Source organism: Jaculus jaculus, chromosome 13 (genome assembly GCF_020740685.1).
Source record: "Jaculus jaculus isolate mJacJac1 chromosome 13, mJacJac1.mat.Y.cur, whole genome shotgun sequence".
In the NCBI taxonomy this organism is placed as follows: Eukaryota; Metazoa; Chordata; class Mammalia; order Rodentia; family Dipodidae; genus Jaculus; species Jaculus jaculus.
The window spans coordinates 10,180,437-10,203,779 of record NC_059114.1 but is presented as its reverse complement, the minus strand read 5'-3'; the positions used below and the strand labels follow the sequence as shown (position 1 = coordinate 10,203,779).

Here is a 23,343-nt window from a genome sequence, read left to right as displayed (position 1 = left end):
AGAGAGAAAGAGGAAGAGAAAGAGAGAGGGAGAGAGAGAGAGAATGAATGGGCAAACCAGAGCCTGTAGCCACTGCAAATGAACTCCAGATGCATGTGCCATCTTGTGATGTATGCATCTGGCTTACATGGGTACTGGGAAATGGAACCTGTGTCCTTAGGCTTCACAGGCAAGGATCTTAACCACTAAGTCATCTCTCCAGCCCTGACTAGTTTTTGTTTTTTTTTTTTAATTATTTGTAAGGAGAGAGAGAGAAAAAAAAAAAACAAACAGACAGTCATCGAATTGATGTGCCAGGTCCCCTAGCCACTGCAAAGGAACTCCAGATGCATTCTGCCACCTTGTACATATGGCTTTACATGAGTACTGGGGAATTGCAGGCAAGTGTCTTAACTGGTGAGCCATCTCTCCAGCTCCACTATTTCTTAGCAAGAAAGGTTATTGGCTGCTTAAAGTGCACTCAACAGCTGTGGACGAATTCTTTCTATACTTTCCTACTAACTAGGCTACTAATGGGCCCCTACCTCTATCTTGCTGAATAGTCTTTCTATTGGAGCCAGAATCTCTTCTTTGTTCAGTTTGTTTTGGTTTCAAAATGATGGCTCTGCTATTTATTAGCTGTGGGGCCTTGGCCAAATGATTTAACTTCTCCAGGTCTTAGCTATCTCATCTGAGGTTGAGATAACCAACAGGTGAGTTCCTGCTCAGTAGGTTGCAGAGAGAAGTGGATGAATGGTGATGGAGGTGTACTCAGTAGAGTGCTCTGCTGAATGACACGGATGTGGCCTGGACCAGCCCTGCTCTATACAAGTCCTCCACAGTCAGAAAGTCCTGTATGACACACAAAGGAGAGGTGCACTGGCTTTCAAAGGGACATGAGGGCACTTCTGCAGCTAGAGGAAATGCTCTATATGTCTTGATAGTTACCCTTGCCCTTAATGATGTAAGTGAAAAACAAAAACAAACAAACAAAAAACCCTCCAACAACTCTTTTCCTGATCACTCCCTTTAATATGAGTCCAGATCCTCCACACTTTAAACATGCCTTGATGCATTAGTCTCTGGTTGATTTTTCTAACTTTGAGCTCTTTTTGTTTTAATTTCTCCTTGCATGCCCACACAAATTGGGGCTACTTCAATAATCATGCCTAGATCAGTGTATGATGCTATTTGTTTAAAAAAAAAAGAGGGGGAGAAGTGAATGTGCGTAAGCAAGCACGTTTGCTTGTTTATGCCTAAAATAGCTCTGCAAGGATATATGAGAAAGTGGTTATGCTAGTTACCTTTGAAGAAGGGAACCAGATGACAGGGGCAGGGGAGAATGCCTTTATATATCTTTTTTGTTCCTTTTGAATTTTAAGTCATGTGAATGTGTTGCCTAACCAAAAATAAACAAATAACATGTAGGCGATAATAGGAACTCTGCCAACTTCATCTATTCATTAAACAAATATTTACTGGGTATCTACTACTTGCAGGCACACAGCAGGGTGAGGGCGCCCATGGCCTGGATCTTGTTTCATCATCAGGATCCTTTGGAAACGATGTCTATGCCCTACCCGCTTGCTACTTTGACAACCTGCTCATAGGAGAGTCAAAAAGTGCTGGTTAATCACAGTGGCCAAGGCTGTCATCTGACTTAGGAACAAACTAGGTCAGGGTCAATTATGCTACAGAGGATGTGCATGTCCCTCTGCATGCTGAAAAGTTGAGAAAAGGCTTGCTTAGAGGTGGCCAGAGTCTCAGATGATATTTTAAAACTAACATTTACTGAGCGATAATTTTCTGGGTGCTGGGCATCATAAGCTCTTTACATGTATAATGGTGATTCACTTAGCTCTCATAAGAACTGTGAAAGATGTCGGGTGTGGTAGGGCACACCTTTGATCCCAGCACTCGGGTCGCCACGAGTTCAAGTCTACATAGTGAATTCCAGGTCAGCCTGGGCTAGTGGGAGACCCTACCTCAAAAAAACAAGAAACAGGGCTGGAGAGATGGCTTAGTGATTAAGCGCTTGCCTGTGAAGCCTAAGGACCCTGGTTCAAGGCTCATTTCCCCAGGACTCATGTTAGCCAGATGCACAAGGGGGCACATGCATCTGGAGTTTGTTTGCAGTGGCTGGAGACCCTGGCGCGCCCATTCTCTCTCTCTCTCTCTCTCTCTCTCTCTCTCTCTGCCTTGTTCTCTCTCTGTCACTCTCAAATAAATAAATAAAAACTAAAACAAAAACAAGAAACAACTGTGAAAGAGATAGTACCTCGCCCCCCAATTTACAGGTAAGGAAAACTGAAACAGAGAGAGCAGACAGATAACTCCCCCAGAGTCACATTGCTAGTAAGTTTTGAACTCCAGAACCTCACTTTAAACAGCTCACTTTCTTTTAGCAAAGGATTATGAAAACAATTCCTCACTCCCAAATATTTCTGTTGAAATTTTAATTTTACTGTTAGTGAAACGTGTCATAGAACTTTGCAGCTGGAAGAGACTTCAATACTTGGTTCAACTCTTATGCAAAGGAATGACTTCCCATATGACTGGGCTTGGACACGTCCAGTGATGAGGACTCAGTGCCACCAGATGCAGTCACCAGCTGGCAGCCCTGAATGCTGATAAAAATGGGAAAATGGTGCATGCTTTCCAGGTGCCAGGCACTTTGCTAGAGTACGGAGGAGCAATTCCTTAGTCTGTTGTGGCCAGGCTCTGCCTCTCTTCCACTTCCTCTTCTGGCCCTGTGTTTTGCTCTTTGTGACACCACGGAATGTGTCTGTGGCTCTCTGAATTTCACGAATTTCCTATGTTTGGAGATGGCTGTTCAGTTCTCCTTGAACTTTATCCTTGTATTCAAATCTGTTCTCATATCATACTTCCTAGGTTGAGATTCATTTTTCTTATTAATAATCTATGTGTAAAATGCAGATGTGGGCCAGAGCATGGTGGCACATGCCTTTAATCCCAGCACTTGGGGATCACTATGAGTTCAAGGCTACCCTGAGACTAGATAGTGAATTCCAGGTTAGCCTGGGTTAGGGTGAGACCTCACCTCAGAAGAAAAAAAAAATTAAGATGTGGTAAGGCAGCGCATTAGGTCTAATGTATAACGTGATGCTTCCCTCCCATGAAATTGTCCCAAGGGAAAAGGAGATTTGATTCTGGGGAGAAGGGTGGAGAGGAGCGTGGCCTAGTGCCAGCCCCAGGCTTGGACAGGGTGCTGGTGGCAGAGCTCTGGGTAGACAACAAAGCAGCCCAGATGCCCCAGCTCCTGGGGACTCCAGGAGAGGACGTGTGCAAACCTTAAAGATCACTACGATGATAAACATCTGTGGGACACTGGCTCTACGCATGCTGAGCAGTTGGCTAAACTGCCTTGTATCATCTTCACAAGAGTTACAAGCCAGGTTCCATTATTCCCCACATTTCACAGATTGAGTAAACAAAGAGCCAGAGGGGTGAAATAATTTGTCCAGAAAATAGTAATGAGATTTTGAACCCAGAAGCCCAGGCTTTTCCCCTTCTTTCTTGTGGGTGTACACACACATGTGTATCTGAGATGGTCTTGCTCGGGAGCCCAGGCGAGCCTCAAACTCAGTCTTCTAGCCTCAGCCTCCTGAGTGCTTGATTACAGGTGGTCCCCACAATGCGTGGCCAGCCCAGGCTTTTCCTTAACTACCTTGTTAAAAGGAAAACAGACAACCAACTTTGCTGTGTATATTGGAACTACTCAGTAATTATCCTTTAATGGAACCAGGCTTCTCCAGCCTTCAAGAGTATTGTACAACCTGATAACAATTTTACAAAGCCACTCCTATGCTAGGTTTCCCTCCTCAGGTATCTGAGACCCCAAGGAATGCTTCTGTGCTTCACTAGTGCCTCCTAGAAGTTTCTGGCTGCCTCGCCACTCCTGAGGGAGGGGCTATTTATACTGCTGAACCCCAGTTAAGACCAAACTAATATATGTAGTAAGACTCATTGAAGGCCTGAGGATAACATAATGGAATTATAAAGAAAAATCGTGACTCTGGATAAGTTAATTTAGCCCCAGAAATGCTGGCCAAGTCTTCTCCTAGGGTCTCCTATTGAGCAAATCTCCCTGTAACTTCCAGTTGGATTGCAAGGGCCAGTTTGTCCTCCACCATGCACGTGGACAGCCAGAGGTACCTATGAGCCACTGCCTCCTCAAGAATGGGTCTCACTAACTTTGACCATCCAGAAGATGAAATCCTATTTGCAGAGATGTAGTGCATCCAAGTGCATATTATATGAGCAGATTTGCTCTTCAATGCCTCATGTCTCCCTATTTATGGGTAGGAACTTGACTTTAACATTGCAAAATCAGTTAACTTATTAATGAAAGTTTGCTTTTTAAACAATGGGGACTGGAAAGATGGCTTAGCGGTTAAGGCGCTTGCCTGTGAAGCCTAACACAGGTTCCATTCCCCAATAATAAGCCAGATGCACAAGGGGGGCATATGCATCTGGGGTCCATTTGCAGTGGCTAGAGACCCTGGAATGCCCATTCTCTATCTGCCTCTCTCTTAAATAAATATTAAACAAACAATGCCCCAATTGACTGCCTTGTCTTCTACTAAATTGCGTATCATGTCTCAGCAGGTACTTGGTAGGCAAATCACAAAATTATACTTAAAATATTAGCTGAACACAAACATTTTTTTTTTCTAAAGAAGATACACTTAGGTACTTTCTCACTTGTGTAGAATCTTTTCAACTATCACCTGGGACCCTCTCCTAAATGATAATGATTACAAGTGAGAATTATTTTTACTGTAAGAGTCTGTGGCAGGTATTGAAGAGCTTATACTGTTGGCCTCAAAGCCATAAATCAATAATTCTGATTTACTCTAAACATCAGCTCTGATGGTTAGTAGAACTTTAAAAGCACACCACTTTGAACTAATCTGAATGCAGCTCTGACGCTGATCATCATCACCAGCCTTCTTCCTGGCAGAAATGAGCTGGAGAGTGAAAGAACCCAGACCCCAGAGGGACCTGCAGGAGGGGAAGTGGAGGTGCGGTTTCGGTGCCTGGCTTCAAAGGCTGGAGGCAATCATAAGCCTAACCCGTTTCTTTCCAGCTAGACTAATTTCTGTAAAGACAGAAAACCCCCAGATAGCCAAAAATCAAACTTCCCCCACATAATTTTTTAATTTAACAATGTCCCAGTTTCCAAGCTAGCGTCATCTAATCTTTGTAATTGTGCTGAAAAAGCAAGCGTAGTCAGGTTGAGGAAAGCGCTGGTCAGGCACAGCGCAGGTGTCCCAACTTGGGGCCAGGTTTTCTTCATCTTCTCCCTTCCTTTCCATCTCCTCCCCACCTCTTTTCCTTATCCTCCTCCTCTCCTTTCTTCTCCTCATCCTCTTGCTTCTCTTCCTCCTTCTTCCTCTACCCCTTCATTCCTACTTTTCCTCTCCCATTTCCTTCTCCTCCTTCCTCCCTCTTCTTCTTTCCTTCCTCCATCTCCTCTTCCTCCTCTCCCCCCCCCACCCCAAGTTCTAGCTCCTTGATGCATCTGTGTTTACTCATTCCATAACAGTTAGGGACAGAAATGAATAAAGATTTCTTTCCATCTAATAGATCACTCAGTGAATGGAACTGAATAGCCTCCAGTCTTGATATCCAGTTGCATGTATGAGCTATGCTGTGTAAAATCAGCTATCTCAAATTTCCATGTTTCTCAGATCTTCTTGATAGCAGGTCTCTTTCCCTATGTGCCAAGCCAAGCGCATGGGCCCAGCGCGCTCTCTCTGCTGCCTCATACACATTCTGCATCAGAAACTGATGCCATACCCAACGGTGGTGGCACAGCTGGCCCACTAGGAAAGGAGTGTTAAAACACAGTAAGCTCATTACAGAAATCTTCCACACAGACTTAGCTTCGGAACTTCAACTTTTAGGATCACTATCGATCTTAGGCTAAGTTTATGATAACTGTAAATACAGATTAAGAGCTAAATTCCCCCTTTAAACAACGTAGTTCCTTCTGAAATCCAGATTGACTAATTACGCTGTATAGCTCATTTGCTTTGCAAGTCCAAGACCCCTAGAGTCTGGTAAAACTCCTCTGTGTTCAAAAGCTTACAGTGATTGTAAACTCTTAAGAGAGCCCATTTCAAAATTCTTACAACCTATGAAGTTGAGAAGCTCCACCTTACTTTCAGCCAAACTGACCTCTTTCACCAAATTGGTTTTATATCTTCCCTCTGGAGACACAAAATAAACCTAATCCCTCTACTAGACAGCTAATCTCTTTATGTGATTCTCTTAAAAATTATGGTGACTCAGGCTACAATTCTGTCAGGGATATAATATGCACAATTACCTTTCCCTCCTCCTTTTAGTGGCAGAGTAGGCTTACATGAATCCACTCCAAATGCTACTGAGAAAAGTCCCCCAACCCCCTTGAAGTGGGTGCATTAGCCCAGTTCAAGGCCTCGGTATGTAGGCAGCTCTTAGGGCCTCTGAAACAGATGACAGTCCAGTTAGGGGTAGTTCTATACAGGCAGGTTCCTTTGAATTTTCCTGCTACTGTATGTTCTGTTACACATGAACTTTGCACACTAAGGAACATCTAGCCCAAGGATCTCCCTAGTCAGAGATCACAGGCTCTCGATTCGTGCCTGTTAGATCCCTGGACTTTCCACAGGGCCCACTTGACAGTCTGATTTAGCAGAAATGAGTTAGGACTAGTACTCCATACTGTAATCATTACGCCATGCACTGATGGCCTCTACACTTGACATGTGCAGAAACACTGATGGCAGTGACGAAACTACCCAGTGTGAAAGAGGATGAGTAAAAAATACCTTGCATTTTGATTTTTATTTAACTTATTGAGTTGATCCATTTAAATTGTTAAATACCATGTTATATAATCATAAAATAATTCTTTACATCATTTATTATTCATCTCTTGCTAATCCTTAAATCGATCAAAATTCTCCTAGAATCAGAAGAAAGCAAATAGTATCATCAGCAGGTTACAGATTAATAAACTAAAGCATTTATTGGGAAATAATCAACAAAGGACTTAAAAGGGAGACAGGCTCCTAAATTACAACATGTTCCATGTTTGGGATTGGCCAACAGAACAGAACCCGGAGGCAAAGCTGAGGAACTTTACAGGGAAAGCACATGTTGGTCCCACACGTAGCTGATCAACCTCGTGACTGAAGTTAACACATCAATCACACCTGGCTGAGCACCTCCACACACGTCCTATGCAACTCTGTGGGAATTTTAATAAAGCTATAGAGGGATTCCAGCACACAGGTTACAACAAGCCAAAACACTTCATGGTAGCCTAAATAGCTGGATAGTTTAATTATGAACAGAAAACCCCTCTTTCTTGAAGAACAACAGCTTACTTCTTTTCAAAATAGCTGCTGTGGTTCTTTTGCAAATACAGAAGATGTCTCATGCTAGTGCCGCCTTGAAATAATGCATCCCAAGACAGCCCTGGCAACCTTGTTTCCTTTCAGCAAAGTGAACCCTTACCCTACTCAATAGCTTAGTGAATTGACTATTAATGAATTCACTAAGAGTTGAGCAACAACTTTAGGAAATAATTTTGGGGATAAGAAGCTACTTTAACACTATGACATTTCTTACATGTTTTCTCAAAATGAAATTAATTTAAAATAGATGTAGTAAAGTCATTTGACTTTCATTTTCCGTTATGGATGAAGACTTTCACTGGCTCGCTGACCTTCCTCCTCTTCTTGGCGCTTTCAAAACTTGACTCATTGTATATAAAATTCATCCTTTGAATCTGTGAGAATCACCAGAGAGAGGAACAGGTCAGCAGAGATCTGACAGCTGCACAAGACATATATAAGACAGGCAGACCAAGCATTAATCCCTCCACCTGCCTAACACATCCAAACCTGCTTTCCTGAGGGCTGGTTTGGCCCTGCACACAACCCTGCTGCCAGTATCAGAGTCTGGCATTCCAAGTTTCAGGAGCTGAGGTCCCCTGCAGGCAGCTAGTTTCTGGGACAGATTCTTGGCTCTTGATAGTGAATTTAGCACATCACCTCTTGAGGGTAGGGTTGTCAAGGTGTGAGGCCAACCCGGAGCAAATAAAGGTCAGGAGAGATCTAGGGCACTGATTGCTTTAGAGGCAAACATAATTTAACTCCCAATTTTAGCTAGCAGAGGCAACTGGCCTTGTCTTTTCTATAAAATGTTCAAACTCATGAATTAAGAAGGACAATAACTCCTTGTGCTGAAAAGAAGTGTATGTTATTGATTAAAGGGAAGTTGATCAGTGAATCATATAATTAATCATCAGCTTCATTGGACTCAACTTTGGTAAAGATCTTAGAACTTATTTTTGCTTTACCAAGTGAACAACTGAAGGAATATAATCTGTCCGACAACTCCTGATAACTGGAATTCTAAGTACATAGGGGACATCTGTAAATATTTCAGCTGAGAGATAAGAGGAAAGGTTTTTCCACATGAAACAATATGTATTTAATGACAGACTTGTTAGACTCCCTAACAGGGCCACCAGCATTACCCCTTCTTCATGTTGTAGTAGATGGACACATGTCATTATTGATACGGTGGTACTAGAAGAGTGAGAATGTCAACAAAGCACTTACATGCCATTTACAAACAATAATTGGGTCTGAAAATGGATAGTTTAGGTGCTATTTATCCTTTCGTTTTAAAAAGTGATTGAATTTCTGATTTTAGATACCACAAACCCCCCCTGGCCTTAACTAAAGCACTGACTAATAAAGTAGTGAAACTTTCAGAAAATAAATAGAGCCCCTTATCAAATGACAGGTTTGCTTATATGTGCTGAAGTTTGAAATGGCTTGTTCTACAGGAAAGGAAGCAGCAACATCAAAACACAAAACCAACTTCTTCCTGAGAGCTGCAGCTTGGCTGTAAGCATAAATACTTTGTAAATCACAGCTTGTCTGAAAATGCTGCTAGGCCATGCCTCATTCAGACCAAACTGTCCCCACCTCTGTCAACCGGGGACCGCAAAAGAAACACAAGAGAGGTGAACAAATTTGCAAATGACAACCTGACCTGGTGGTTTAATAAAGTTTTATTCTCTTTTCTTACTGTCTCAATAAAACAGGGTTTTGTTACTAGTTGTAGAATTCTAATTTTCTTGCAGTGAGTTAGTAAACACATCTTCAATAATGTATGGAGTTTCAGACAACTGTTGAAGCCTGGTCATTCTTAACAGTTTATAGAGAATTAGTGGGTTCAAAGGTGAGTATGTTATCAAGCAGGGAACACTTCCACATACATGATCTACATGAACTATATAAACTAAAAATTTTATCCACACAAAGGAACATTTTTCAGATGTTTTCCAACAGATTAAGTTTGCATATATGATGCAAGAATCCAACTGGCCAAGCAAAGAGCCAGCCAGTAACTGGGCAGGTTAGACCTACATCACACATAAACCATTATAGGAAAATCAAATGCTTTCTAATGCAAGTCCCACTTGCTTGTGTATGAGTGTGTGCACATGTCTTACTCATTTTGTTTTCAGTCAGGATCTCATGTATATTATAGCCTGTCTCTACCTCTCAAGTGCTGAGATCACAGGTATGTGTCAGCATGTCTGGTTTGATGTGGTGCTAGAGATGGAACCTAGGCCTTTATGCACACTACACAAAGCACTCTACCAACTAAGTCACATCCCAGTCCTGTTATATGAATATACATACAGGGCTGGAGAGATGGCTTAGTGGTTAAGCGCTTGCCTGTGAAGCCTAAGGACCCCGGTTCGAGGCTCGGTTCCCCAGGTCCCACGTTAGCCACATGCACAAGGGGGCGCACGCATCTGGAGTTCGTTTGCAGAGGCTGGAAGCCCTGGCGCGCCCATTCTCTCTCTCTCCCTCTATCTGTCTTTCTCTCTGTGTCTGTCACTCTCAAATAAATAAATAAATAATTTAAAAAAATATACATACATACATATACATATATGTATGTATGTATGTATTTTTTTTTTCCAAGGTAGGGTCTCACTCTAGCTCAGGCTAACCAGGAATTCACTATGTAGTCCCAGGGTAGTCTTAAACTCATGGCCATGATCCTCCTACCTCTGCATCCTAAATGCTGGGATTAAAGGCATGCGGCATCACACCCAGCCTCCAGTCCTGTTATATTTTAAGCATACTGCTTTTAAGATTTTTTTTAGCCAATTATGGTGATTCATAACCCCAGCTGTAACCACAGGCCTTGCAAGGCTGAAGCAGGAAGACTGTTCTTAGTTCAAGGCCAAGCTAGGCTACAATGACATACCATGTCTTGAGAATAATAAAATAAAAATGCTTCTTGTATATAAATTAATAAGAGGCCACCATGGTCACATTACCAATAGACCCCAAGAAGTATTCACATGTGTTTTTAAAAGCCTTGAAGACGGGAAAAAAAGTTCTGAAGATACACTTTCTACTATATGATACTTATCTATTTTTGATTTTTGGTTTAATAACATTCTCCACTAGGGAGACCTAAAGACAGGCTTTGCCTTAAGTACAGATAGTATAGCTGGCTGATTTGGTAGCAGCACTTGGGACAGCATTGGGACGGAATCTTGTAAAATCATTTCACTGATATTTTTCCTCTATATTTATCTCCTTAAAAAATGCTTGTTACTTGAATACTGTCCTGGATTTCTATTGTTTCTGCTTTTTATCCACATTATTACTGGTGTATTTTATACTTTCCTAGGACTTAGTTATCATTCATATGCAAAGGCTCCCACATTTATGTGTGCAATCTAATCTGCCTTCTGAATTCCACAAACACATCAGTAGCCAGTTGCCTACAGGAAGTCTTCACATGGTCATTACAAAGGACACTCAGTGGTAGCATGTCCTGGTTGTAACTGATCACCCGCTTCTCTCAGCTGCTTCCAGTATCTGCTCTCACCTACAGCATTCTCATTGAACCCTGAGATGCTGGGGCTGTAGAGATAGATGGCTCAGTTGGTAAAGCAAGCATGAGAACCTCAGTTCAACTCCCCAAAGCCCACGTAAAAATGGTAGGGTGTGTGGTATGCACCTGTCATTCTAGCTCTGGGGAGGGGAAGGGAAGTTGTTCCCCATAGCTTACTGGCTAGCTAGACGAGCTTAATTGGTGAGTTCTAGGTTCAGTGAGAGATCCTGCCTCAAAAATAATAATAGAGGGCTGGAGAGATGGCTTAGTGGTTAAGACACTTGCCTGCAAAGCCAAAGGACCTAGGTTCAGCTCCCTAGAACCTGCATAAGCCAGATGCACATGGTGGCGCATGCATGTGGAGTTCGTTTGCAGTGGCTGGATGCCCTGGTGTGCCCATTCTCTCTCTCTCTCAAATATAATAAATAAATAAACAATTAAAAATAATAATATAGGGCTGGAGATATGGCAAAGCCTAAGGGCCCATGTTTGACTCCCAGATCCCATTTAAGCCAGACGCACAAGGTGACACATGCACAAGGTTGCACATGCACACAAGGCGGTGCATGTATCTGGAGCTTGATTACACTGGCTGGAGGCCCCAGCACACCAGTTCTTTATCTCCCTCTCACTCACTCTCTCTCACATAAAAAATAGCCAGTCTGATCAAAATAAAAGAGAAACTGATTGAGAGGGGGAGGGGATATAGTGGAGAATGGAGTTTCAAAGGGGAAAGTAGGGAAGGGAGGGCATTACCATGGGATATTGTTTACAATCATGGAAGTTGTTAATAGAAAGTAATAAATAAATAAATGGCCAGTCTGTTGGGCTTGCCTCAAAAAAAAATAATATAGAGAGCAATTACGGATGCCTGATATCAGCCTCCACAGGCACAAGCACATGCATGGGCACACCCACACACAAACCCCCACACAAAACACACAACATATAGATAGGTATGAACACCACACACATATACCCCCCAAAGTAAAGCAAAACTTGAGATTCACCCATGACAACTTCAGCCTTCTCACCCTAACATCTAATTAATCCCTCAATCTTACTGGTCCTACCTTCTTAACAGTGTTCAAATCCATCCATGTCTTTCTAGTCCCACCACCTCTACTTCATTGCAGGCCAATATCATCTCCCCCAGTTTTCATCTACTGTTTCTGCCACCCACTCTCCAGTCTGAAGCACAAGCAGTATCGTCTACAGCAAATATGCTTAGTTATTCTTCTGCTGCATCCTTCAACCCTTAGTGGCTTCTCCTTGTCAACAGGACAAAGTTCAAAAGTTTAGGACCCTGACCCCTCTCCATAGCTTCAGTTTACACCCCACCCCCACATGATCTGACTGGTACAGATCTCCAAATGGAACCTTTTTTCTCTCCTCCAGATTACTCCGTTAATATTCCCCACCATGTTCTGTTCTTCCCTTCACCTGGACCAGGGCAGCCCACAAATCCTTGTCTGCTGGACTTTCTTGGGATCCCTACAGCTGTTTTCAGTTCTCATCCTTTTTGTAGTATTTACTTCAGGATTCTACTATGCCTAGTTATCAGTCTTCCCTCCCTAGAATCACCTCATCAAGCTGAAGATGGTACTTTAGTCTTCTTTGTTTTTCGGTTCCTACCTAGCAAATGGCAGATGCTCTTTAATTATTGTCCAAATGAATGAATGCATAACTAAAAGTGATTTTTACTTAGGCACTAGCAATCTCTAGTATGTAAAAATTAGTAAAACCTTTAATGTGTCCTTGTGGAGTTCTGGCAGGCATTCTGTCCATACTCATCATCCTGGAAGCACAGGGAAAACAACCTGGGGCTTGCTTACAACTGGCATTTGAAGTGCGTGTGGACTTGGGGACTGAATCATTAACTTATGGCTTTAGATACTCTCTCAACTAGACAGTGCCAGAACTGAACTGGATTGGATGACACCAAGTTGGTGTCCCCTGTTGAAGAACTAATTGCTTCCTTGCCAGTGAGGAGAAATTTTCACACCTTTTGAGGTCATGGAAGTCTTAATTCTTGATTGTGGTGTGAAAGCAAAGGAAAAATAATTTTCTTTATCTACACACTCCCCATCCAAATTAAGTTAACTTAATAGGTCCCCCAGTCTTTTATACTCAATGGAGTTGTAGGAAATCAGGAGGACACCGGTGGTAATAGACACATTTGTACCAGCAACATCTAGGAAGTACCTTGCATGTAGAAGAGGCTCAAGAATGAATGAATAGGGCTGGAGAGATGGCTCTGAGGTTAAAGACACTTGCTTGCAAAGCCTGATGGCCTGGGTTCAGTTCCCCAGTACCCACATAAAGCCAGATGCACAAAGCGGCGCATGCATCTGGAGTTCAATTGTAGTGACAAGAGGCCCTGGTGTATCCATACCCCTCTTCTCGCAAATAATATTTATTTATTTGAGGAGAGAGAACAGGCATGCCAGGGCCCCCTTAACTTTTTAATTTTTTATTTATTTGCACCCAGAGAGAGACATAGAGAAGAGAGAGAGAGAGAATGAACGGTAGGGCCTCTAGCCACTGTAAACAAACTCCAGATGCATGTGCCACTTTGTGTATCTGACTTTACATGGGAACTGGGGAATTGAACCTGGGTCATTAGGCTTTGCAGGCAAATGCCTTAGCCACTGAGCCTCTCTCCAGCTCTGCAAATAATAATTAAAGGAGAATAAGAATAAATGAATGAATAAATAAAAGTCTTCAAAAGCCTACAGGGTTAATTGCACTGGAGACATCAAGTTGGTGCAAGGTGAGGAGACTGTTTATAGTAGTAATTCTGGGTGGCAATAGAGTTGGAGAGAAGTCAACACTGAGAGAAATATTTAGAAGGTAGAGTCAGAAGAATGGCTAATTGGGGGTGATGGTCAAGGACAGGTAGATGGATTAATAATAACTTCTGGTTTGGCCAATGCATGGATGGAAGTACTGTTTTCTCAGCTAGAGAATACTGTGAATTTTGAGTTTATAGACAATAAAAGTACCTGCAAAACTCCCACAGGGGCATATGGAATAGGTATTGTAGTTTGATGTCTGAAACTCAGGAGTTCTGTGTTGGAGACGTCAATGTGAGAAGCCACCTGGAGGTGGGGATTAGTTAAAGCACGGGTGTGGAAAAGAGTGCTCATTGAGAGACCAGAGCATGAGAAGGAAGGGAAAGGGGCCAGACGTAGCCTTAAGGAATTCAAACATTTAGAGATTAGCTAGAGGAGTAGTCAACAAACAAGACAGAAAAAGAAAGACAGATAAAAGACTAGCAGACTGTCAAATCAGGCAAGCCAGGGGCAAATGGTGTGAAGACAGGGGAATGGAGAAAATAAAAGGTGGTGGTCAGTAGTGTCAAGTGTTGTTGAGAGAACAAGGATGTGAGAACCAATGTATGTTCACTTGATTTAGGCCCATGGGAACTACTGGATAAATTAGATTGATAAGAGTAGAAGTCAACTGAAAAGTGCATATATCTCAAGGAAACTGAGATAAGTATACAAAATTTTATAGATCTTGAAGCCAGGCATGGTGGCGCACGCCTTTAATCCCAGCACTCAGTAGGCAGAGGTAGGAGGATCACCGTGAGTTCAAGGCCAGCCTGAGTCTACAGAGTGAATTCCAGGTCAGCCTGAACTAGAGTTAGACCCTACCTACTTCAAAAAAAACTTTTTAATAAAAATTAATTTGGATTGATTAGAAGTTAGAGAAGGTTTCTTAGAAGAGAGAGACTGAGCTACGTCTCAAAGAATGCGTAACAGTTTACCTGCCTGGTAGTGGTAGAGGCAGCAAAGGTATTCTAGGCAGAAGGTTCAAGATGAATCATGAAAAGACAAGGAAGCAAAAAGTGTCCTATTGGATCAGCTTTTAGGGTTAAGTGCTATTATCTAACATACTTATATTAAATGTAAATTCTTCTTGCAATATTACTCAACATGATGTTAGCATAAATTAACTTATCAAAGGATCTCCAGGTGGCAGCCAGTTGGAAGCAGGGCCTCATAGGCTTTGGAAAGAAGACAGGTATGTCTCCATACAGCAAGGGAAGCAGTTCAGGCCACAGTGATTGCTTTGCATCAGGAGATAGAAGGACAGACAGCCTCAGGCACCCAGGAAATATTGTTGAGTACTTTACATGCCTGGGGTGAAAGTGAAATGAATTTTGTTTACTTCAAAATTACTTTTCATGTCAGATCTGGCAAAATGTTTTTCTTAAGAAGACTAGACTTCATCAGAATGAATTCATAATAAAATCTTAACTCTAGATCTTTGGATTTAGTATTTCCAAGGTCAAGGAAATCTTCTGGGTCAGAGAGTCTATGCCCCTGCAAGAAAGCTGAAGTGTTGATGTTTTGATTACTTTCCTATTTATCTTTTTGGCACAAAGAAAATTAGTTCAGCATCAATTTAAGAATAAATAATATCAACATGGATGTAGCTTATGTGAACAGTGTGGTGAGTGAGCAGTAAGAGTGCAAAAGCTTGCAGAGAACCATTATCTCCGACTTCAGGAGTGCTGTCAGCTCTCCCGTGCCTTGGGAAATGCACTGTTTTACTTTTGGAGGATTATTGTTTGTGCTTTATGATCAGGGTTCTGAACCATGCTATTTTTATTTAGGAGACAGATGTGTATTCTTCCTAGTGTCTGTGTTAGTTACTTTTCTTGTGGGTGAGAAAGGCTTATTTCAGCTTACAGTTCAAGGCATCCAGTACATACATGGTGGTAGGAGCATGAAACGGCTGGCCACATTTCATTTAGTCAGGAAGCCAAAGAGTGATGAATGCTGGTGTTCAGTGAGCTTTCTCCTTTTTATGCAATCTAGGACCCCAGCCCATGGGATGGCACCACCTACATTTTAAAAAATATTTTATTTATTTATTTATTTTGAGAGAGAGAGAGAGACAGGAAGAGGCAGAGAGAGGGACTAGGCATGCCAGGGCCTCCAGCCACTGCAAACAAACTCCAGACGCATGCAACCCCTTGTGCATCTGTCTTACATGGGTCCTGGGGAATCGAACTGGGGTCCTTAGGCTTTGCAGGTAAATGCCTTAACTGCTAAGCCATTTCCCCAGCCCACCACCTACATTTTGAGTAGGTCTTTCCCCTTCAATTAACCTCATCTAGAAAATCCCTCTAAGGCAGGCCCAGAGCTTTGTAAGCATGATGCTTCTCAAACCTGTCAAGGTGTCAACAGAGATGAACCATCTTAGGGCCATAGCTAAGTATTTTCATTTCCCGAAGCTACCAACCCAATTCTCCCTCAGTGTTCCCTAAGAAGGTAAGTATGTCTTTAAATGTCTTATAATTAGCTGATCTAACAAATGCATTTTGAGCACCTTTCTGTTCCAGATATTGAACTAAGTGCAAAAGATCTGAAGATGATCAAGACACACACTGTGTCCTCAAAGAGCCTAGTGAGGAAAATAATTAGGGAACAGATAAGATGATAGTCATGTATTAGGTACAGTAGGAATTCACAAAAGATATTATCAGTTCTTCCAGGAAGACCTGGAAAGACTCTAAAACAGAAAAAAAAAAAAATTAAAAAAAGAAAAATCATGCTGCCAATTAAAAAATTTTTTTGTTTATTTATTTATTTGAGAGCAACAGACAGAGAGAGAAAGAGGCAGAGAGAGAGAGAGAGAGAGAGAGAGAGAGAATGGAAACGCCAGGGCCACTAGCCACTGCAAACAAACTCCAGACGTGTGTGCCCCCTTGTGCTAACATGGGTCCTGGGAAATCGAGCCTCGAACCGGGGTCCTTAGGCTTCACAGGCAAGCGCTTAACCGCTAAGCCATTTCTCCAGCCCTGTGCTGCCAAGTTTGATGAGTATCCAGACTGTGTCATAAAATAAGATACAAGATAATATAGCCGAAAAAAGTCTACATTCTCTACAAGAATTATTTGAAAAGTTACAACTCAGGGCTAGGAAGAAGGCTCAGTTGGTAAAGTACTTGCCATGTGAGTATACGGACTTGAGTTCAGATATTCTGCATCAACACAGAAGCCAGGCATGCAGGCACGTATCTGTAATCCTAGTGCAGGGAGGTGGAGACAAGTGAATCTCAGGAACTTACTGGTTAGCAAGTCTAGCTGAATTAGTGAGCTCGAAGTTCAATGACACATCTTGTCTCAAAAACTAAGGTGGAATGTGATTAAGGAAGACACCTATGTCAATCTCTGGCCTTCATATGCATGCACACATACATGTATGAGACCCAAGAGAGACCCTTCCTGAAAAAAAGGTGGAAAGTGAGGAACAATACTCAGGGCTGTACTCTGACCTCCACACGTGTGCTGTGGCACACACATGCCCACACTCAACATACATCATACATGCACACACACATGAAAAAAATACAACTAAATCAAGAAATTTACAAAAGCAATAAAAATATATTAAAGCAATTCCTTTGAACCCAGTTTTTTCTTATGACTCTTCAACTTCTGTTACTCATCATTTCTCAGTCATCAGATATGGCCTACACGGTGTTCTTGTAATGAGTAAGTGGAATAGCACAGACAGAGCACCGAGACCAATATCTCACAAGTACAAGTCATTCGGTGACTGACAGTTGTAATCACTCTTTACTGTCACAGGAATCTCCAGCCATACAGGATCCCTATGGTAGGATAAACATGGTCCCTAAGAGATAAAGTCTTAACCCCTGGAACAAGTGAATGCTATCTTACATGGGGAAGAGGGTGTGCGAGACACTTGATATGATTAAAGATCTTGAGGTGGAGAGATTGCTCTTAATGATCCAGATGGAACGAATAGAATCATGTGAATCCTTAGACATAGGAGGCATGGCCTTCTAGTTTTACAGTTCCAGTCTTCAGCACTCGAGCTGCTGTCAGTTGCCTATGCTCCAGTTGATAACTCCCCCACCTCAAGCTCATGCAACACTAAGTAAACTCACTGAATCATAAGTAAACTCACTGAATCACAAAAAAATGTAAAAACCATGAGAGCAGGAGGGGGACTACATGGGAAGAAGGGGCTTACCCATAGTGAGAAAGGAATAAGCAAGAAAAAAGTAGGGGAACATATTCAAAATATTTATATATACATATGAAATTGTAACAAAAAAAGAACATTACTATTACAAAAGGAGACATGAAGAGAAGACAGGGTGAGTACAGAGGTGGAGCCCTGAGGTAATGTTGTACAAGCCAAGGAATGCTAGTGGAACTGCAAGAAGCAAAGTCCCTCAGTTGCATCAATTATATGTTCAACCAGGTGTTCAGCAGCCATACATGATGCATTATCACCTAGTATACATCACAGATAAAGAGCATTTTCCACAAGCACAAAATGTTCTGTTGGGCAGAACCGTTCTTCAGAGGCCAGCTGGTACAATATAAGAAAATATAAAATTTGCTAAGGAACATGGTGATAATGGAGGCATAGACACTAATGCTTCCTCAAGACACAAAGATTTACTACCATAATTATTCCCAAAATTAACTTACCAAATTAACATAGTCCTGGCCACAATTCCAATAATAAGCCTTTGGAATTTAAGCTGCTTCTAATAGTCACACAGAAGACAAAATAGATAATCAAACATTTAAAGCACATAAAAGAAAAATAGAAAGAAGAGCTGTCCTTCTTGATAACAAAACATAAAGTTAGTTATTCAAGCATGATAACAATAGTTCAGGAGTAGATATGAGTATAGCAAGTGTAAAGATGAATCCATGTATATATGAAAATGTGATTTATGATAAGGGTGGCATTTCAGTTAGAGGGAAAGGGCAGACTGGAAAAAGAAGTCCCAGCTAGCTTTAAGAAGCCAAATATTAAAAAGCATTAATCAAAGGGCTTTAACATATGCATCTAGATGGGCTTTTGGTGTGCATAACATCTCCATTTAACCAAAGAACAGTGGGAGCTTCCTTCTAGAGTCTATGGCCTTCCAAGCCTTAAGTCTTTTCACTCAATTCTCAGTACTAGGCATGAATTCCTCCCACTGAGTGGGCCTCATATCCAATCAGAGTGCAATAAATTACCCCACAACTTTGTGCCACTATGGTACCCATGGGTAAATCTTGCCTGGTTTATTAATTTTGTAGCTTACAGAATCCACTGCTTGTTCACACTGTTAGTGACTTCTGCAGCTCACACAGCATCCAGCACTATGACATGCAGTCAGCAGAGTGATGGCCTCCATCTAGTTCCAGCTTGATTTCTCAACAAAAGGACAGGAAGAGAAAGTCCAATGCTTAGTACTGGACAAGTTGTCTCTGTCTCACCCACCAGGGCTCAGGCAACACTGCAGAGGAAACAGCCTAATGATGTGAGTGCTGTTCTCGCTGCTAGCCACAGAACCTTCTTGAGATGGCGGTAGACACTGAAGAGACTCAAACTCTTCAAAGCAGAAAATAAGAGGTTGTTGAGAGCTCAGCACTAAATGAAATGTCTATCATGCCCTCCAAGGATCAGAGAACACTGCAGAAGAGGGGACCAAAACAATGTATGAGCCACAGAATGGGAAAGAGTACTTGGAGCTCTGTCCTCCCGACATGAACCATGGGTGCATACATGACCCCACAGTGGTTACTGATAACGCTAGAAGACCCGCACTGTTCTGACCCTGTCAACATTTTTTTTAAAGATCTTAAAGTTTTAAATTTTTTTAACTTTTTATTTATTTGTTTGAGCGCAATGGACACGGAGAGAGAACGAGGCAGATAGAGAGAAAGAGAGAATGGGCGCACCAGGGCCTCTAGCCACTGCAAACGAACTCCAGACACGTGTGCCCCCTTGTGCATCTGGCTAACATGGGTCCTGGAGAATCGAACCTCAAACTGGAATCCTTAGGCTTCACAGGCAAGCGCTTAACCACTAAGCCATCTCTCCAGCTCCCTGTCAACATTTTGACATGGAGGATGGAGAAGGATAAGACATGAGACAACTAAACAAAGGAAGGACTATCTTGAAAGAGAGAGGATAATGGAATGGGAATATGATCAAATTACAGTATGTTCATATATTAAATTCTCAAGAAAATAATTTAAACAGAAAAATGGCAAAATTATTAGAATATAGAAATTTTTGTTGGTTACTTTAGCATTTGGGAAAGACTTTTTTTAAAATTTTTTATTTATTTATTTGAGAGCGACAGACACAGAGAGAAAGACAGATAGAGGGAGAGAGAGAGAATGGGCACGCCAGGGCTTCCAGCCTTTGCAAACGAACTCCAGATGCGTGCGCCCCCTTGTGCATCTGGCTAACGTGGGTCCTGGGGAACCGAGCCTCGAACCGGGGTCCTTAGGCTTCACAGGCAAGCGCTTAACCGCTAAGCCATCTCTCCAGCCCAGGGAAAGACTTTTTAAGCAACATATAAGATAATGAAGCCAATGACATGGACTGGAAAACAATATTATTAAGATGTCAACACTAGGGGATAGAGAGATGACTTAGTGGTTACGGTGCTTGCCTGCAAAGCCTAAGGACCCAGGTTCAATTCCCCAGTAACTATGTAAGCCAGATGCACAAAGTAGCACATGTGTGGAGTTCATTTGCAGTGGCTGGAGGCCCTGGTGTGCCCATTCTCTCTCTGCCTCTTTCTCTCTCTATTAAATAAATAAAATATATATTTTTTTAAAAGATGTCAACACCATAGATTAAATGCAGCCTATAGATTCAATGAAATATCTGTCAAAAACCCTAATAACATTTTACATGAATAAGAAAACAACATTCTAAAATTCATGTAGGGGTATGACAGTGTAGGTAAGTGGTACAGTACTTGTCTAAAATATGACAGAGCTTGGGTTCAGTCTAATGAATTAATATAATAAAGTGCATATGGACTCTCCAGGGACTCTGCATAGCCTAAACAATCTTGAATAAGAAGAACAAAGCAAGAGGCCTCACACTTCCTGACTTCACACTACAAGGGGACAGCAGGGCACAGTCATGAAGATAGATACCTAGACCAATGGAAAAGAATAGAGAGCCCAGAAATGAACCCTGACATAAAAGGTCAAATTACTTTCAACAAGGGTACTAAAAACATTCAATGAGGAAAGAACAGTCTTTTCAACAGTGTTGAGGAAACTACAGACCCATGTGCAAAAAGAATGAAATTGGACCATCTTCATATATCATATACAAAATAATTAACTCATAATCAATCAAGACCAAATTTAAGGACCCAAACTATATCATTCTTAGAACAAAGCTGGTGTGGTGGCTTATGTTTAATCCTAATACATGGAATACTGAAGAGGATTTCTGTGAGCTAGTGGGCTCTAGATGAGTTCCAGGCAGCCTGGGCTACAAAGTAAGACCCTGGTTTATTTGAATAATTTTTTCTAAAGACAAGTTTGGCTTTCCCAGTGGCAAAACAACAAGAGAGATCTATCTCAAACAATATGGAAAGAGAAGACCAATACACCGTGGTTGTCCTCTGACCTTTACACAAGTGCCGTGGCACAGGTATGCCCATATACACATACAAATACATACATACACAAATAAATTTTTAAAAATAAAATAAAACAATAAAAATAACAAACCAACTTAATTTTTTTTTATTAGTTTTGTATTCAGCAAATACAGGCAGTTTGGTACCATTATTAGGCTCATCCATGTCCTACCTCCTCCCCATTTTCCCCAAGCAACCTAATTTTATTTTGTTTTTGGCAATAGAGATTGAACCTAGGGCCTGGTATATGGTTAGGTAAATGCTTTGCCATTGCCATTGGGTTATATTCCCTGCCCCAAACACCCTAATTTTAATATTTTATTTATTTATTTATTTATTAATTCATTCATTCATTCATTTATTCATTTGAGAGAAAGAGACAGATGGAGAGAGAATGGGTATGCCAGGTCTCTAGCCACTGTAAATGAACTCCAGACACATGTGCCATCTTGTGCATCTTGTTTACATGGGTACTGGGGAATTGAACCTGGGTCCTTAGGCTTTTCAGGCAAGTGCCTTAACCACTAAGCCATCTCTTTAGCCCAGTGACTTAATTTTAAAATGGGCAAAGGACTTAAAAAGACAAATAAATTTAAAAAATTAAAACTAGGGGAAGAAGGGGACATCCCTGACAGAAATGCCCTGTAGAAAGTGGAAAAAGCTTAACTCTAAAACCATGGGCTCTGGTTAGTGAATGCCAGGCCCAGAACTGAATTAGCCCCAAGAGTGAGCTGTTGGCCAGGAAGACCCATGAGGTTCCCAAAACAATGCAGGCCTTTGCCATAACACTTGATTACATGCCAGAGCTAAAAGGTAAGACCCTACTGCTAAAAACACCACAGACTATGGTCACAGGACATGGAAATACCACACTGGAGCCAAGTGTGGTGGTGCATGCCTTTAATCCTGGCACTCGGGAGGCATAGGTAGGAGGATCACTGTGAGTTCAAGGCCACCCTAAGACTACATAGTTAATTCCAGGTCAGCCTGGACCAGAGTAAGACCCTACCTCGAAAAACCAAAAAAAAAAAAAAAAAAAAAAAAAAAAAAAAAAGAAAAAGAAAAAGAACTGAGAGGTGAAACCAGTTCCTTCCTGGTTAGCCCTAATAGTGTTGGAAAATGCTGAGAGTTGCTGGGGAATAATGGTCACCACAGCATGAATAAAATAAGCAGAGGACTCTGCAAGCTATGAAATCAACCAGCCAGGCAAGAAATACACACTTGTGCAATAGTGGCACATAGCCTTTGTGGATAAACAACTGTTCTCTGGACATGAGGTCTGCTCAGTGGGGGAAAACTCATATCTGGTATCAGAAAGCAAGTCAGAATCCCATGGCCAGGAAACTCACAGACTCCAGAGAAAAGCCACCAGTGCTCTCTTACACAGCAAAATCTCTCTCAAATAACTATGCATATTCCCTTTAATCTAAGCTGTTCTCACCCCTGGCTAGAGAATGTGTTTATTTTAGAGATGGCAGAGAAAATTCAGGAGAGCCAAGATCCATCAGTACAAGAAAACATACCCAACTGCCGACTATAAGACGTGCTACCTATACCACATATACTGGGGCCTATGAGAAATTGCAGAGGAAGCAACAACATGATGATTGCTCCCACTGCTAGCCTGACAACCAGCTCCAGAGGAACAGAAACAGACACTGTGGTCAATCAAAACACACCCAATCAGAAACCCAGAGGCTACAAAAAACTCAATACTAAACCTTATTGCTAATAGACCTGCCAAAACTCAGGCACCACTGTGGAAGAGGGGGTGGGAAGATTTTAAGAGCCACAGCCTCCCTCCAACCCCACTGACTGAGACTTTTGTTTAATTATTCAACAGTAAACACCAATAGCTCCATTAAGGAGAGCCCTCAAGGAAAGTAGAACCTGGGTAGAGAGGATATAAGACTATAATCTTTGTTTAAAAAAAAAAAGGCAGGTGTGGTAGCGCACACCTTTAAT

General features: G+C 41.8%; 1 protein-coding gene across 1 annotated transcript in view; it reads right to left on the bottom strand.

Annotated features, from left to right (window-relative positions):
- Positions 1-7,003: 7,003 nt before the first annotated feature.
- The window catches only part of Hormad2 (HORMA domain containing 2), a 103,516-nt gene continuing 87,176 nt past the window's right edge, over positions 7,004-23,343 (bottom strand). The window contains exon 11 of the mRNA XM_004663986.2: positions 7,004-7,783. Coding sequence (XP_004664043.1) covers positions 7,679-7,783 — 105 coding nt within the window. The 3' untranslated portion in view covers positions 7,004-7,678. The remainder of the gene's footprint in view (positions 7,784-23,343) is intronic.